Source organism: Echinops telfairi, unplaced genomic scaffold, assembly GCF_000313985.2.
Source record: "Echinops telfairi isolate 266 unplaced genomic scaffold, ASM31398v2 ScPeMD7_23;HRSCAF=83, whole genome shotgun sequence".
Taxonomy (NCBI): domain Eukaryota; kingdom Metazoa; phylum Chordata; class Mammalia; order Afrosoricida; family Tenrecidae; genus Echinops; species Echinops telfairi.
The window spans coordinates 30,638,939-30,653,457 of NW_022103920.1; the positions used below are offsets into that span (position 1 = coordinate 30,638,939).

The 14,519-nt window shown below is 41.9% G+C and overlaps 1 protein-coding gene across 1 annotated transcript in view; it reads right to left on the reverse strand.

Annotated features, from left to right (window-relative positions):
- MDFIC (MyoD family inhibitor domain containing) overlaps positions 1–14,519 on the reverse strand; it is a gene marked incomplete at its 5' end in the record, with an annotated part of 105,140 nt that overhangs the window by 71,270 nt on the left and 19,351 nt on the right. Inside the window, one exon of the mRNA XM_045288938.1 lies at positions 5,545–5,667. Coding sequence (XP_045144873.1) covers positions 5,545–5,667 — 123 coding nt within the window. The remainder of the gene's footprint in view (positions 1–5,544; positions 5,668–14,519) is intronic.

Below are 14,519 nucleotides of genomic sequence, written 5' to 3' on the forward strand. Positions count from 1 at the left end.
ATTGTTCTGAGATTAGGGCTGCTATCAAGTGCATCTTCAAAATCCACTCATGTCCCTGGTTCACTTTAAAGACATCATTATGATTTTGTTGAAGGACAATATAAATTAATTATAAATTATTCCCATGCGGTATATAGTAGTTATATTAATATTATTATTAATTAACCAATAGGATAGATTTTAAAACACTACTGAGAAAAATAAAATATACATGTACAGGGCAGTTTTTTTAGACCACGGATCACGGATTTGTACAGATTAACAATTTAAGTGACTGGACACTATTTACACTAACAATGAGGGCCGGAGATAGGGTAAAGCTTTCCACAATGCTCAGTCACAAAGGCAAAAAGGGCTACCCATGTCATAAAAAGACAAAGAGAGTCTGACAATAATACATAAATGGTAGATTGGAGTTGGCACCTCAGTGAGATGTTGGCTAAATCCACATGGAAGAGGAAGGAAGCACTGTGTGAGTGTACAGAATAAAATCCAAGATTGAGGAGGGAATGGCATTCGAGTGTAAATCCTGAACACCATTTGCAGAAGGCTGTTCACAGGGTCCCCCCTGCAGATAAAGCCTCTTAGTGAATCCACTGATGGTGGGCCTTTAGATGAGAAAGGCCCTGTCATCAAACAGAACCATGGTAGGGTGGATACTGCGGTTACAGTGAGGTCAAAATGTGACACCCTGTGATTGGTCCCCCTCTGGATCCAAGACATGATCACTCCTGGTTTTCAGCACTTTCTGCTTTGTTTTCGATTGAGGTTTCTGTTTCATTCTCGCATTGTTGTTGGACCATGTGTTTGTATTTTATCTTGATTTTGTATGTTTTTCTGTATATGAAACCCAGAGTAGATAAATTTATAGAGACAATAAATTGGATCAATAGATTCAAAGGGACACAGCAGGGATGCCTGGCTGGAAAAAGGGCGGTAAAAACAAGTGTAAGGAAGAAGAAACGCCCTGGAATTGATTGTGATGATGGTTACCTAACTCCTATGAATGTGACTGATCTATCGAAATGTGTGTGAATTGTACATCAGTAAAACTGTTAAAAATAAACAAACTAATTTAAAAAGAGAGAGATTTTTTGTGTGTGCACAATGCACATTCCCGGATCAGACTGTGTGTGGGCTATTCATTCAAAATGTAGGGCTTCCATGTGGATTTCTTCTTTTATTTATAATTTCCAGGAAAAATTTTTTTTTAAAAACCCTCTCTACGAAGTTAGTAGCACAAGGGCAACTAATGTGAAATTCAAGTCTGAGGGGCACTAGGCAGCCTGGTATCAGAACCCTCCATCTGCCACCTGACACGTTTTCTAGAAGGACCAGGAAAGGCAGACAAAGAGCACGTTTCTGACCAGAGTGAGGGCGAGCGAAAGCCACCGGTGAGTGGGTGGGCCTCTGGGGTCAAGTTTAAAGTTCAGAGAGTAATTCGGAAAATGCTCAGCTTGGATCTTGTTTATGAGGCCCAGGAATACACCCTTTAATTAGAATACAATGTCCAGTGCAACCACTCCCTTGACTTTCCAGAGCTCAGTTATGCTCAGAAAAGGAAAGTAAAATCAGCCTCACCGCACTGACAGCTAACGGCCCCTAAAAAGTATGCCTCAAAAGCCAACAAAGCAGGCGGTGGACACGTGGGCAAACGGTGACAGTCGCTGCCAGCCCGCACTAACCACTCTCAGGCAGAGGCAGAGAGCAGGAAGTCTTGTTCCCCAGAGTCATGCTCCTCCCCTTGTTGCTGAAGGCAGCTGAGCTGCGCCATGGAAGCTTGGAAAAAGAGTGGGTTGTGGATTTGAAAAGGTTCCCACACCTCGACTCGGCCAGTTTCATCTTTCTGATGATCTTTCAGTCCACTACAACTGGAAACACGAAAATCAGTTCCGTGACAGCCAGCTGTCCGCCTCGTCCAGGGCGCTCTGGGGTCACACACAGGAGTCCAGGCACCGGAGCCAGCGAGCGCGGCCTGACTCCCTCAGAAGTCCTCTTTCCCAGGCAGCTCTGAGCCAGAGCTTTCTTCCCAGGCCCTGAGGTTCTCACAAAAGATATGCTGGGCCCCCCAAAAGTGCTAGAGACTGAAGCAAGAGGAAACCCCTCTCTCCCTAGCGGTGCTACTGAGGTAGACAGACATTAAATTGTGCAGCCATGGGCCAACAATGCCATGGGGAAGGCCAAGGAAGGAATGCGGGGAAGTTATGCGAGTATGGAATCGGAGCTAGAATTGCAAAACTATTACGGTAACAAACTTTCAAATGTCATTTGCCACTGCGTTAGACTTCGCAATGATAGAAAATGTTCCATTGCTGAAAATCCAGATAGCACATTTTTCTGAAAACCCAACAAAGTAGCCATTGTCTTTAAAAAAAATTTTTTTTAAGTGTGGCCAGGAAAATAACCAGCAGAGAATTATGAAATTTGAAATCAGATCTGGAATCAGAAGCCACCACAAAATATCTGGGAATCCATGCCAGCTTATGTTTCTGGCCGGAGTGCCAATATTCTCTTTGCCATCATCTTTCTTAACACCACTCATCTGTCAGGGTTCCAACAGCCTTCTCAGAGCATGTCATAAATCCCTCGCTGCGTCCCTGCAGTGCACATAAGTAAAAAGCTGGACAACTGTTTGCAAATATGTCAGTGTCTCTTGAACCAAGTGGCATCATTCCCTTAATAAAAAAAACTATTTCACATAATTAATAAATGTTGACACTTTCCATTTACCAAGTAGAGACAATAAAGAGAACAGTTGATTTGAAATCCATTGTCTTGACTAGTACAGATCCAATGTCTAACAGGAGTTTCAGCAAGTCATACAAATGGCTTAACACATTAACATGACTATCTATGTGCTATACAACTGCGTTATTTCACTTTTTGTTCTAAGAATTCTTGTTCACATTTTCCTAGTGTGGACCTTGAGAAGGGAGATTAGACAGATAAAGCAATTAAGTGAAACACACAGGGAATAAGAAAGGCTCCCAGTTTTGTGAAACAGCAGATAGAAAAAAGCATCCTCCTCCCAAATAAAACCACACTGTCTCTCAGACCTTCTCCAGCTCCCACTAGCTCTCTGGTGGTTAAGACTGCATAGGTGAAACAGGCCCGTACCGAGTTAAGTTTCACAATAATAAGCCAGTATTTAGCTAGACAATCACCAACATAGAGTTTCAGTATAACCCTTTAACTGATACTCGTTTCTTTGGAAAAGCTGCTTGCGTGCATAATTCTCCTCCCCAATGCTCTTCAGCTGACGAGTCTCATTTCCTTCCTCCCCGTTTCTTTCCACAAAACAAAAGGGACAAAACAAACAAAATCGTCGGGCTGAAACTAAACTAAAACACACTCGTTTCTTAGAACTTGTGTTTCAAAACTAGCATTTCTCTTCTACAGTGTGGTTGTTATTGTTTGTTCTCGGTTAAGTTTACTTTTTCTGATGTTTTGTTCCATTTGTTTTTCAGTTAGGGACTGAGACTAGACAGCAAGTTGCAAAGTCATTAGAAGGTGTGCCTAAGTGCGTACTGTGAGAGAACACGCGTGTAAAAATAAAGGTCTAAACTACGAAGTGATTCGCTTTGTTTATTCTTCTTAAAAAAGCACTCATTCCCCACAAGGCAATTCTGCGCCTCTTTCTCCAGTTACGGTGCAGAATGAGGCCCGGGAAACTGCCGTCAGGTGTGAGAGCAGAGTGTCCATGAGACGGAGCAACGCTATAAAGCAAGTCTGTCTGAAGGGTTCTGGGCAACATGCTACCTGCCTGTCGGAGAAATACAGAAACTGAACTGCAAAGATTCAAAACTTCCTGTTCAACTCCCAACTTCCTCCCATGAACTTATTTTAATCACAACGAGCAACTCCTGGCGATAGAGGAATCTCGAGTCTTGAATGCTAGTCTAGTAACACAAAGTGAAATTTGCAAATTGGTGCCTGTGTGCTAATTATTTGTTCCCATGAGGAGCCTGAGTGGCATAGTGGTTACGCCTGGGGCTTGTAACCACAAAGGCAGCAGTTCAAAGCCACAGCTGCCCCTCAGGAGAAAAGAGTTTTCCATTCCCATAGAGAGTTACAGTCTCAGACACCTACAGAGGCAGTGTGTTCTGCCCTTTAAGTTCTAGGTCAAAATGGACTGAGAGACAGTGTGTTTGGTTTTGGGTTTTAGTTTATGAGAAGATAGAGCGCTTAATCTAGCATATAAATCAGAGATTATAACTGTTGAGGTCAACTGACTTTCTTCTGTTTTTCAGAGCAAGAATTTCCCAAGGATGTGATTTGCTTCAGGGCATTAGCTCCTTATCAAACCAAGAATTGGTATCAGTTATCAGTGAGGCAATGATGTAAAAAAGTGAAAGAGAGATGCGGAAGCTAGTTAGGTACAACCAAAGACCTCATGGAATTTGATCAGGGGGGTGGGGTGGGGGTGGGAATGGAGGGCAGAATTTCAAATTCTCATAGACTCTACAGTTCCTGGAGCCGTGAAGGCTGGATGAATCCCTAAAACTATCATTGCCTTGAAATAATCTTTAGGCCTTAAACCAAAAATAGTCCCTGAAGGCTTCTGAAAGTCAAATTATAGCTTAGCTAAACAAGGGGGGGAAAAGCCAGTAAAATTGTTGGCTTTGAAGAATCATCTTTTCAAGATCAAACTGACCACAGTAACTGGAGAGATGCCATAGGAGAGTTACTGTCGGGATTGGGCCAGGCTCATAGCACCAAGTAGAACCTTAATCCACACTGACCTATATATAGGGCAGAGGAGAACTGTTCCACTGGGCCGGTAAGACTATAGATCTTTATAGGAACAGAAAGCCTCATCTTTCTCCCACAGAGGGGCTTAAGGGGCGTGCACCACCAACCGCAGTGCGAAGCCCAGTGTTTGCCTCGCTGTACTGTCAGGGTCCCTGAGGCATGGGAGGAGGCAGTGAAGTTATATTTTCTGGAGAGGACCAACTCAGAAAAGGAGGGAAAAAGGGGTTGCATATGCAAAGAATGTCATCAGTGTCACTGAATGATTCAGGTGGAAATGATGTCCACCATCTAGTTGTTCAATTTCATAAAAAGAGCCATTGAAATAAGTGGACATGTTGACACTTTCCTCTCCATACGCTGCAAACTAGTAACAGTTAAAAAAAATGTACTTCGGATCTTAGAAGAAGAAAATGAGTATAGCTTACTAAAACAAGGTGATTGTACATATACATCAAGCTGATCTTCTATTTGCTAATTTTGAAAAAAGTTTATGGAGAATATAATGAATGAAATGATATCTCATACAAGGAACTGGAAAAAAATTCATTAGTTCTGGGGAGATAGCAACTTAGAAATTCACAGGTCACTTTGTCCTTTCTAAAGAAAGGATACAGTGACGAATAGCAGATTTATCTCCTAGTTTGGGCTCTGTATGTGAACTGATACAAAAAATTAGTTCACATAAGCCAACTGATAGTTTCTAAGGTAAAAGAATTATAGGTGACAACCAAGTGACAGCATGTTTTGTTGTCATATGCTCAGATCATTCAAATATTCTCTAAAAATACTTACTTCTGACGAGTTCACTATCAGAACGATGTCCCCAAATGGACTGGTCCTGCATCTCTCCATTTGTGAAGCAACTATTGGTAGCTGGACTTATCTCTTTCTCCGTATTTTCTTTATCACATCTTTCTGAATAAAACAAACAAAACAAGGTATATGTTTATTGTCCTGAAATGCGCATAACGTTCTCACTTGGTTTTTCAGATTGTTTCTCCGAAATGCATGTAAGGCAGTCATGTTAGACTGCGACATACTTTATCGACTAATATTGACTTATTGAGCACCTACTAGGTCCCAGGCATTAAAAACACACACATATTGATAGTAACGATAAGCTGTTAAAAGTGTTAAAATCATGGTATGTGTCATGGGAGAAAGCTGTGTAGTTTCATCGGGGATGAAAGTGATTGACGCCATAAACAAAAAGAGACGGTGGTGGAGGCAGGGAAAGCGGACGAGAAGTAGAAACTCCAGTCAGCATGGGAGATGAAGGTCAGACTGCAGCTGAACAAGGAGTGTGGAAGGAAGGAAGTCAGCGTTCTCTCTGTAAAAACTTAGCCAAGGGTCAAGGATTGTGTTAGTCATGCTCAGAGAGGGAGGGTTGTGAGTCCTCAGGAAAACCAGTATATTAAGGAAATGTCCAGCCTTAAGAGGGGAAATGTCAAGGCTCAGAGGGCACATACTACGTCAAACAAAATGCAAACTATGGGTCTTCGGCTGGTTTCTGTAATTTGGCGCAAGCCTGGGAACTGATTAAGGAACTCTGGATCTCTATTCTGGCAATTCAAATTAGACTGTCCTTCACTCGACTTAGAATGTTCTCTTTGTTCTGGTTCCTGCTTGGGGCAGGTGGCTGGAGCTCATCCCATTCTTTCTCTGCTTTCTCCAGTGAATGCGGGCCAGCGTACATTCACCAGACCTGGCTTCTTTCTACGACAGTGAGTAAAAAAGTATTGCTACCAGGTTCAAGTTCATACACATGGCTATTTTCTGAACAAAACATGATTCAACACATCTCTGATAATAGTGGTGGCTGAAGACACGTTCACTCTGTGATACTCTTATCTTGTTGGGGTGCCTTCCAAGAAGAACAGACGCATTCAAATAAAATAGTGGATTTCAAGGGGATCTAGCTGGGCTAGATAAACAAATTCAAGGTAGGGAGGTCAGCTTAAAAGGTTCTGGTGACTACTTGGGGGAACTTCAAAAGGGTAATCTTGATAGACTTTCCCAAAGGACACAGGAAATCACACCACCACCACCCCAAAAAAAACAAAAACCAACCAACCTTGTCCTCAAGTGATGCTGACCCATAGTGACCCTATAGGGCAGGGTAGACCTGCCCCTTGGATTTTCCAAGACTCTGTTTACAGAAGTAGAAAGTGTCCTGTTTTTCCAAAGAGTGGCCGGTGGTTTTGAACTGCTGACCTTGCCCGTCAGCAGCCAAATGTGTAACCATTACGTAACCAGGGCTCCCTGGGCAAGTCTTAGGGGCTTATGATGAGGAAGTTTTAAGAAAATGGGTAATTGCCTTAGGTGAGAAAAGGGTCGAGAAAATTGAAGTGAGGGTTTTTTCCTCCCAACACAGCAATGCCTCTACTTATTTTTCATGGGTACCAAAGGCTGCCCTGGAGAATTTCATTGGAAAACAGGAAAATTGAACCCCATTCATTCCACTGCCCCGATTTTGCCCCCTTTCACTTTCCCTTTCTACTGGAAACTCAAATAACATAAAAAGAAGCTGTTTTGAGTCCCTCAATGTTGCTATCAGCACTGCGTTCATATGGTGTAAATGACAGGGTACAGCACTCTTAGGGGAAGGGTTAGAGACAGAAACACCACTTGCAGAAATGTGCAGAACTACCTGGAGAATGGATTGAAAGTAATAGCTTCACCTTTTGATATATTTATTTAAGAATGGTGGCGAAGGTGTGTGGCAATACTTTTTGACTTACCCACATACTTCTCATTTGAGAAAATTGTAGAAAGTATCAACTAGGAAATCACCCAGAGCCTTGGTTATCACAAATATTTGGTCTATTTTGGATACTTCTTTTGCCCCCACATGCCTTTAATTAGCAGTGCCCTCTTTACTACTGTAGCCAGAATCGTTGGTGCCTTGACACTAGTCAGACTTGAGAGCTAATTCAGAACACTTATCAAACAGAGATGGGAGGAAGGCCATTCCGTTTAGAAGGAGAGTATGCATAAACCCCTATGCATACACTTGAGCAAAGAGTTTCAACACCTGGGACTATGAACCACTTCAAGGGTGGCAGCATTAGGAGATAAGACTGAAAAAGTCAGATCTGGAACAAGGTGGCTATTTGATTGGCAATGTGGGAGATCTGGGCCTAATTCAACAACAGCATAACTAATCCAGGGTAGAAAGGGCACCTCAGGAATCATACCAGCAGGGACACATACTAGGCAGATTTCTGGAACCTACCCTAAGAAGTTTGATGTCAAATGGCTGGGAATGGAAGAGAAGGTGTGAGGTAGTGGTTGGTTCCAGTGATTCTACTGCAGTTCCCTCTTTGAGAGTCATTTAAGTAGGGAGCAATCTACCAGGGAGAATAGAGCAAGGAAAAGTAAGAGAGACATGCTGTGGTCCATGACAAAGGAGTAAAGGCTTTAACCAATGCACAAGGGGATAAATGAACTAGAGGCTTATCCAAATGACCAGAACAGAGAAGATGGAATTGAAGACGACCAAGTTCTCTTAAAAGAGCCTTTGGTGCAGGGGTTAACCATGTTTGATTGCTATCTGATAAGTTCAGTGTCAGACATTTGAATTTGCAAGTCTGGGGGGGGGGAGGGGCAGGAAAAGTCATAGTTAGAAGCAGCCATCTTGGTAAGCTTCCCGAGTAATAAGCTTCCAAAAAAAAGTGAATACCTTTTTTAAATACCTTAAAAACGAGCATCAAGGAAGAGCCCCCAAGCAGGAGAGTCCGAGAAACAAAGAAGCTCCGTGGAAGGAAAGTGCATCAAACAGAAGTTGGAAGTTAACTGGATTACCATTTCCAGTGGAAGGAAAAAGAAGTCTGCACGTGCAAAAACGCCTCATGTACCATGGGGATTTCAAAACAACTGAAGTGTTGCCACACGACAGATTTCAACACATGAAAATAGATGGACAGTCAAGGTCTCTGAAAACAAACAGGGTCTTCAACTCTATTTTTATATCACAGAACTAGAGAGCAGTAAAACATAAATTAGAAGCATGCTAAATCAATATGTGCTAGCTGTATGTAACATTTACTCAGTATTATCATGGAGCAAATATAATCTTCACAAAATGTGTTAGTTTCCATTAAAATCTCTTCTTTCTTAAGCAACTCCAGAAACCTGTCGGGGAGCCCATTCATGACCTTTCTGAGGTTCTCAATGGAAGAAACTTGAATGCGAGCTCATCCGGGCACATGTACTAGTGACTCAGCAGAGTTCTGAATGCTTACTGCTGCTGGTATGTAGCGGACTACACATGTCATGCTGGTAGGCTTGATTCAATTAAGCACTTGAACTGACCACACTACTCCCTGTGTCTCTGTAACCAAACCCATTGTCCTCACATCGATTTTGACCCACAGCAACCCTAAAGGACATACAGAATAGATCCATAAGATTTCCAAGACTAGTAAACTGTGTAGAAGTGACTGCTACAATTTTCTCCTACAGAGCACCAGGTAGATTCAAACCACCAACCTTTTGGCTAGCAGCAAAATGCTTTCACCCCAGCACCACTAGGGCTCCTTACTTTAATGGAAGCTACATTAAGTTAATTATACCATTTTGAGCTGCTCAAGTTTAGCTGCATTAAAATGAATCCATGACACCATGGCACGGTGAAGCACTGCTGCCCAAAAGAAAGCAGCTCTGTGGGAATAAAGCTCCAGACACACTTGACTCACATTTGAATCACGTCCAATACTTGAGTGCTAAACACAGACCCTCTCAACTCTCCAGTGAGTAAATTAATGCGTCATGTGCTGCAGATACACAGGGATTTATAATCATGTGACTCACTACTGGCAGGGAAAATAATGATCTTTCTGCTCTAAATTTTGATTACGAAATCATTTATTACATGTTCTGTTTTCCCCTTAAAGTTCCAGTTTAAGTATCTGGAAAATTGTAGAATTAGATAATCCCTAATGTCCTGGTGGCACTGGGCTACTAAGGTCAATGCTGGGATTTGAACTCACTGGCTTCTCTGACTTGGCCATCTGACCGGATCAAGATGACAGCCGGGAAAAAGCCCTTTAGAACAGTTCTGCTTTGTCCTAAAGGATCACAAAGGATCAGAATCAACTCAACAGTACCCAACAACAGCATCAACAACAACAGTCATGTCCTTCTTAGGATTAAAAACAACAACAAAAATATCATTCACTGTTTCACTATATTCAAGAAATAATAACTCATGTGCAATTATTGCTGAATCACAATTGTCAGACGATTCAAATTTGTTTCCTTTAATAATGAAATTCCTTGACTCGAAATTTAGTCTTAGGTTTTTGGTATGATCCTTGGTACTCAGACCAAAGGAAGTCTCAGGAAAAACTTCCCGTGTATGAAAACAAAACAAAACAAACAAACAAAAAACATTAAATTAACTTGCCAATTCTCCACTTCTATAAACTCAATTTCTGGGACCATCCACTTGACTATTCCATGACTTTCTAATGTATGCACTTCAATTTATTAACATCTCTTTTAATATTTACTCAGTTTAATGGAATACCCATATGGCAGTCACATACATGGTGGGCAGTTGCATACAAGGCTGACAGAATGCCCTGAAAAGAGAATTTATGTGGTACACAATGGTCAATGAGTACTACGAAATCAACCAACAGAAACAACCTTACTCCAATTCACCATTGGTTGAGTCAGCCTCATTCAGATGACCTACTAGCAGTTTCTAAATTTTGATCTGTGCATTTACGTAGGTTTGCTGTCAATTTTGAATTGCAAAAATAGAGGTCATTTGGCAAGTACTGGTTTAATCAATTTTATTCTAGATGTAGGGATGTCTATGCAGCGCTTGACCTCTCATTGAGACGGTGATGGTTTAAACCCACCCAGCAGCCTGACAGTCTGCCTCTACAAAGGTTAGAGCCAAGACACTGCTGTGGAGGAGTTGTACTCTGTAATACATGGGGGTACCTGGAATTGGAATCAGCTGAACAACAGGGCTGTTTTATTGGAAGTTGCAATTCAATTACTACCTAAGCTTGAAAGACATATCGGCTAGGGTTACTTTCCATCATATGATTTCTGGATTACATGGAATCAGTACCTTTCTACAAGATTCCAATATGCACACCCAACTGGCATGCCTCAACAACTGGGAAATGTCTTCTTAAAAGGAGCATCTGTCATCTCAACAAAGCTGGTTTCTCTAATCCAATGGTCCACTACTTTGGCTTAGGGTCAGAAGCCCGAGAACTCTCTCCCCATGACGAGGACCAGCAGCACCAAGTCCCCACCCGTGGGCAACTGGAGGGGGCGTATCTTCGAGGGTTCAAAGCCACTGTCCTAGCTTTTCCCCGAAAGCAGACATCTAGAGGCAACTTAGAAGAGCATATTAAATGTTGAGAAATACAATTTGCTAATGAGGATGTACAATGTATGTAACTGTTTGTTTAGCATAAAAGCATTTCATTATATCACTGTGTCAGGATAACTGTGAGAAAACAGGGAGGCTTCAGAAATGTATGGAAAATTGCCATCAATTTTTAATTCCATTTTTCCAGGATCTTTTTGAAGCCTCTTCATAAAAACTGGGTTAAATAAAATCGTAATTCGTTGTTGTGTGCCATCAAATCCATTCCAATTTAAAGAGATTCCACAAGACCAGAGGAAAACTGCCACCACAGGGATTCCCCGGCTGCAATCTGTATGGGAACAGACCGCCAGGTCTTTACTCCCACTGAGCACCTGGTGGTCTTGAACCACTGACCATGCATTAAGCAACGGAGTGCTTCGGGTGGGATTTCCTAAAATACAGTTTAGATATTGCATCATAAATGGAATGTTGTTGAACAAGAGGACTGTGACAAAAGCCTAATTGTGTGCCCCTGTCAGCTACTGAGAGGCTAGCTCACGAGGCAGTCTTCTCGCCCATCTGTCTGCGCTGGACACACAAGTGCAGAAAATGATGAGCGGGGAAAGGTTGAGCCCTTGACAACAAACCCTCTAGTCAGGGGAGGCCAAAACACACTCGCATGAAACAATTAAACAACTTCAAAGCAGAAAGTAATGAAAACAGCCCCGGGTTGTGGTTCGGCCTGAAAGGGTGACCAGCTGTGTGACCTTGGCCGGGCCACACTCTCTTCTTTGGGAAACGGGATTGAGCCGGAGGACTGCGGAGGCCTCAGATTCTGACTCAGACTCAAACTCTGCCCAAAGGCTAAACAATAGAGCCAAAGCCTCCTGCACACAGGGAAGGGGGAGTGGAGTGAATGGGCAAGAGGAGGCTGTAGAAAAGCCTTTGGAACACATGGAATCTGAGTTAGTGCTCAAAGTGATAAGAGCATGGATTAGCAAAAGGAAAAGTCAAAAGAAAAATATGGCTTCTACGTGATCAATTTAAATGCAATACATCCAACTCAAAAATGACTAGCTATCTTACTGGATCAATACCCTTTACTTTTGCTCTTTTTCTAAAGATCATGAATGGGGAGAAGTGATCTAGGTCTCATCGCAATTGTTCCTGCTGATTAAGAACGGAAAAGACGCAAGTAAATAGAATTTCCATTTAATTTTAAATTCTATCCTTACTATTTTACCTAGTTAGCATGCTCTACATCTTTAAGATGTTCACTTATCCCAAACAGTTGGGGAATAAAACAACTGAACGGTGATTAACAAGAAAGAAAAAAAATCTAGCTTTGAAAAGAGTCAAAATAGATAATAATATAGATATTCTATATGCCATATAACAGTCACTCAACTGGCATATGGTTGTTAAATGGGTAAAAAGTGAAAATACTACTCACTGATGAAAGAATAAATCAATACAATTTTGCATTTACAGTATGAGCAGTTTAATTTATGATATTTGTCTAATCTTGAGAACTCAGTGGTAGAATCGTAAGGAAAACAAGCTCAATTTACTGACAATAAAACAGAGCACAACTCAGAAGACATTCCATTGGAAACTGGAGGATCCAACACAAAGTTGGAAAAGCTGACATGGCTCAGATAACTCCACATCCCACTCACGGTAGAAAGCTCCACTATAAGAAAAACTCAACCCTTCTCCAAACACTTAAGGGAGGCTGCCTCACAAGGGAACATATTCCAGTCTTGGTCAGTCTGCTTAGTTACTAAGTTATTCTTTATTTTGAAACTAGGATATCATCAGGCAACCTATGACAAGGAGCACCAATTCTGCCCTTTGTAGTCAGAGATAATTTGCTGAACCTTTTGGGCAACCATTCAAACTACTAAAGAAAGACCAATTTTTGTTCATCATTTTGTAGGCAAGCTGCAATAACTGAAGCTTCTAACAAATAAAAGTAAGAGAAGAATTTCAGAATGTTGCTTTAGGATGAACTGCACGCATCAAAGCTACTGTAGACGGAGGGCTGTTTGATCAAACTTAGATCATCGTTCTGTACATGGCATGGTTTCCTAAAGAGTAGGGACAATACAGCTTGCCTTCTTTAATCATCTAAAGGACCAGATATCTGGGTCCTTTGTGAGCTTAAAAGGCACTCACTAGGGTCTTCCTGACAGAAATGCCATCTCGGAATCCAGATCCAGAACACTTCATTGTGCTCATGTGGAACATGTATTTGGATCAAGAAGCAGCGGTGAGAACAGAACAAGAACATACTGCACGGTTTAAAATCAGGAAAGGTGTATGTTAGGTTGTATTCTCTCAACATACTCATTCCAATTGTATGCTGAGAAAATCATCAGAGAAACTGGATTCTAGGACGGAGAGTGTGTGGCACCAGGATCGAGGAAGGCATCCTAACAACCTGAGCGAGGCTGATGGCACAACATTGCTTGGTGAAAGTGGAGAATTTGAAGTTCTTGCTGCTGAAGATCAAGAACTGCAGCCTGTGATAGATATTACAACTCAATGTACAGAAGACCAAAATCCGGACAGCAGGAACAATAGGTAACATCGTGATAAATGGAGAAAAGACTCACATTGTCCAGGATTTGTCTTGCTTGGATCCGCAATGAGTGCTCACTGAAGCAATAGTCGAGAGAGAAGTCTGCTGCAGGAGACCTCTTTAGAGACTTGAAAAGCAAGATGTTACTTTGAGAACTAAAATGCGCCAGACTCAAGCCATGGTATTTTCAATAGCATCATTTGCAGGTGAGAATGGGACACTGACTAAGGAAAACCGAAGAAGAACTGGAGTGTCTGAACTATGGTGCTGGAGAAGAAGATGTAAACTGCTAGAAGGACAAACAAATCTGACTTGGAAGTGGTATGTCCAGAATGCGCCTTTGAGGCAACGATGGTGGGACTTTGCCTGACACACATTGGACATGTTGTCAGGAGAGACCAGTTCCTGAAGGACACTATGCTGGGTAGAGTACAGGGGCAGCGAAAAAGAGGAAGGCCCTCAAGGAGATGGATTGATACAGTGTGCAGATGGTGCTGGACTGGGCAGTGTTTCCTCCTGTTGTGCACACGGTGTCTACGTGTCGAAAGCAATGGCACCTAACAACAACAACAACAACAAGAAATTGACTTTGTGCTAGAGAAATGAAAAAGTGATTAAGTGCACATCTAGGTCTCCCACTTACTATGTGGATCCTGCGTAAGTTTATGAATCTGTTGGGGTTTCCATGTCTAACACAGGAAAAGCTACAGTAACTTCTGCAAAAGGTGGATATAGAAATAAGTGACAGGCCTAGAAAGGATAGCATCTGGCATATAATAAGAACTCATTCACACTAGTTATTATTACTACATTAGGGGTTTTTATAATATGTGGCTTTTAAAAGCC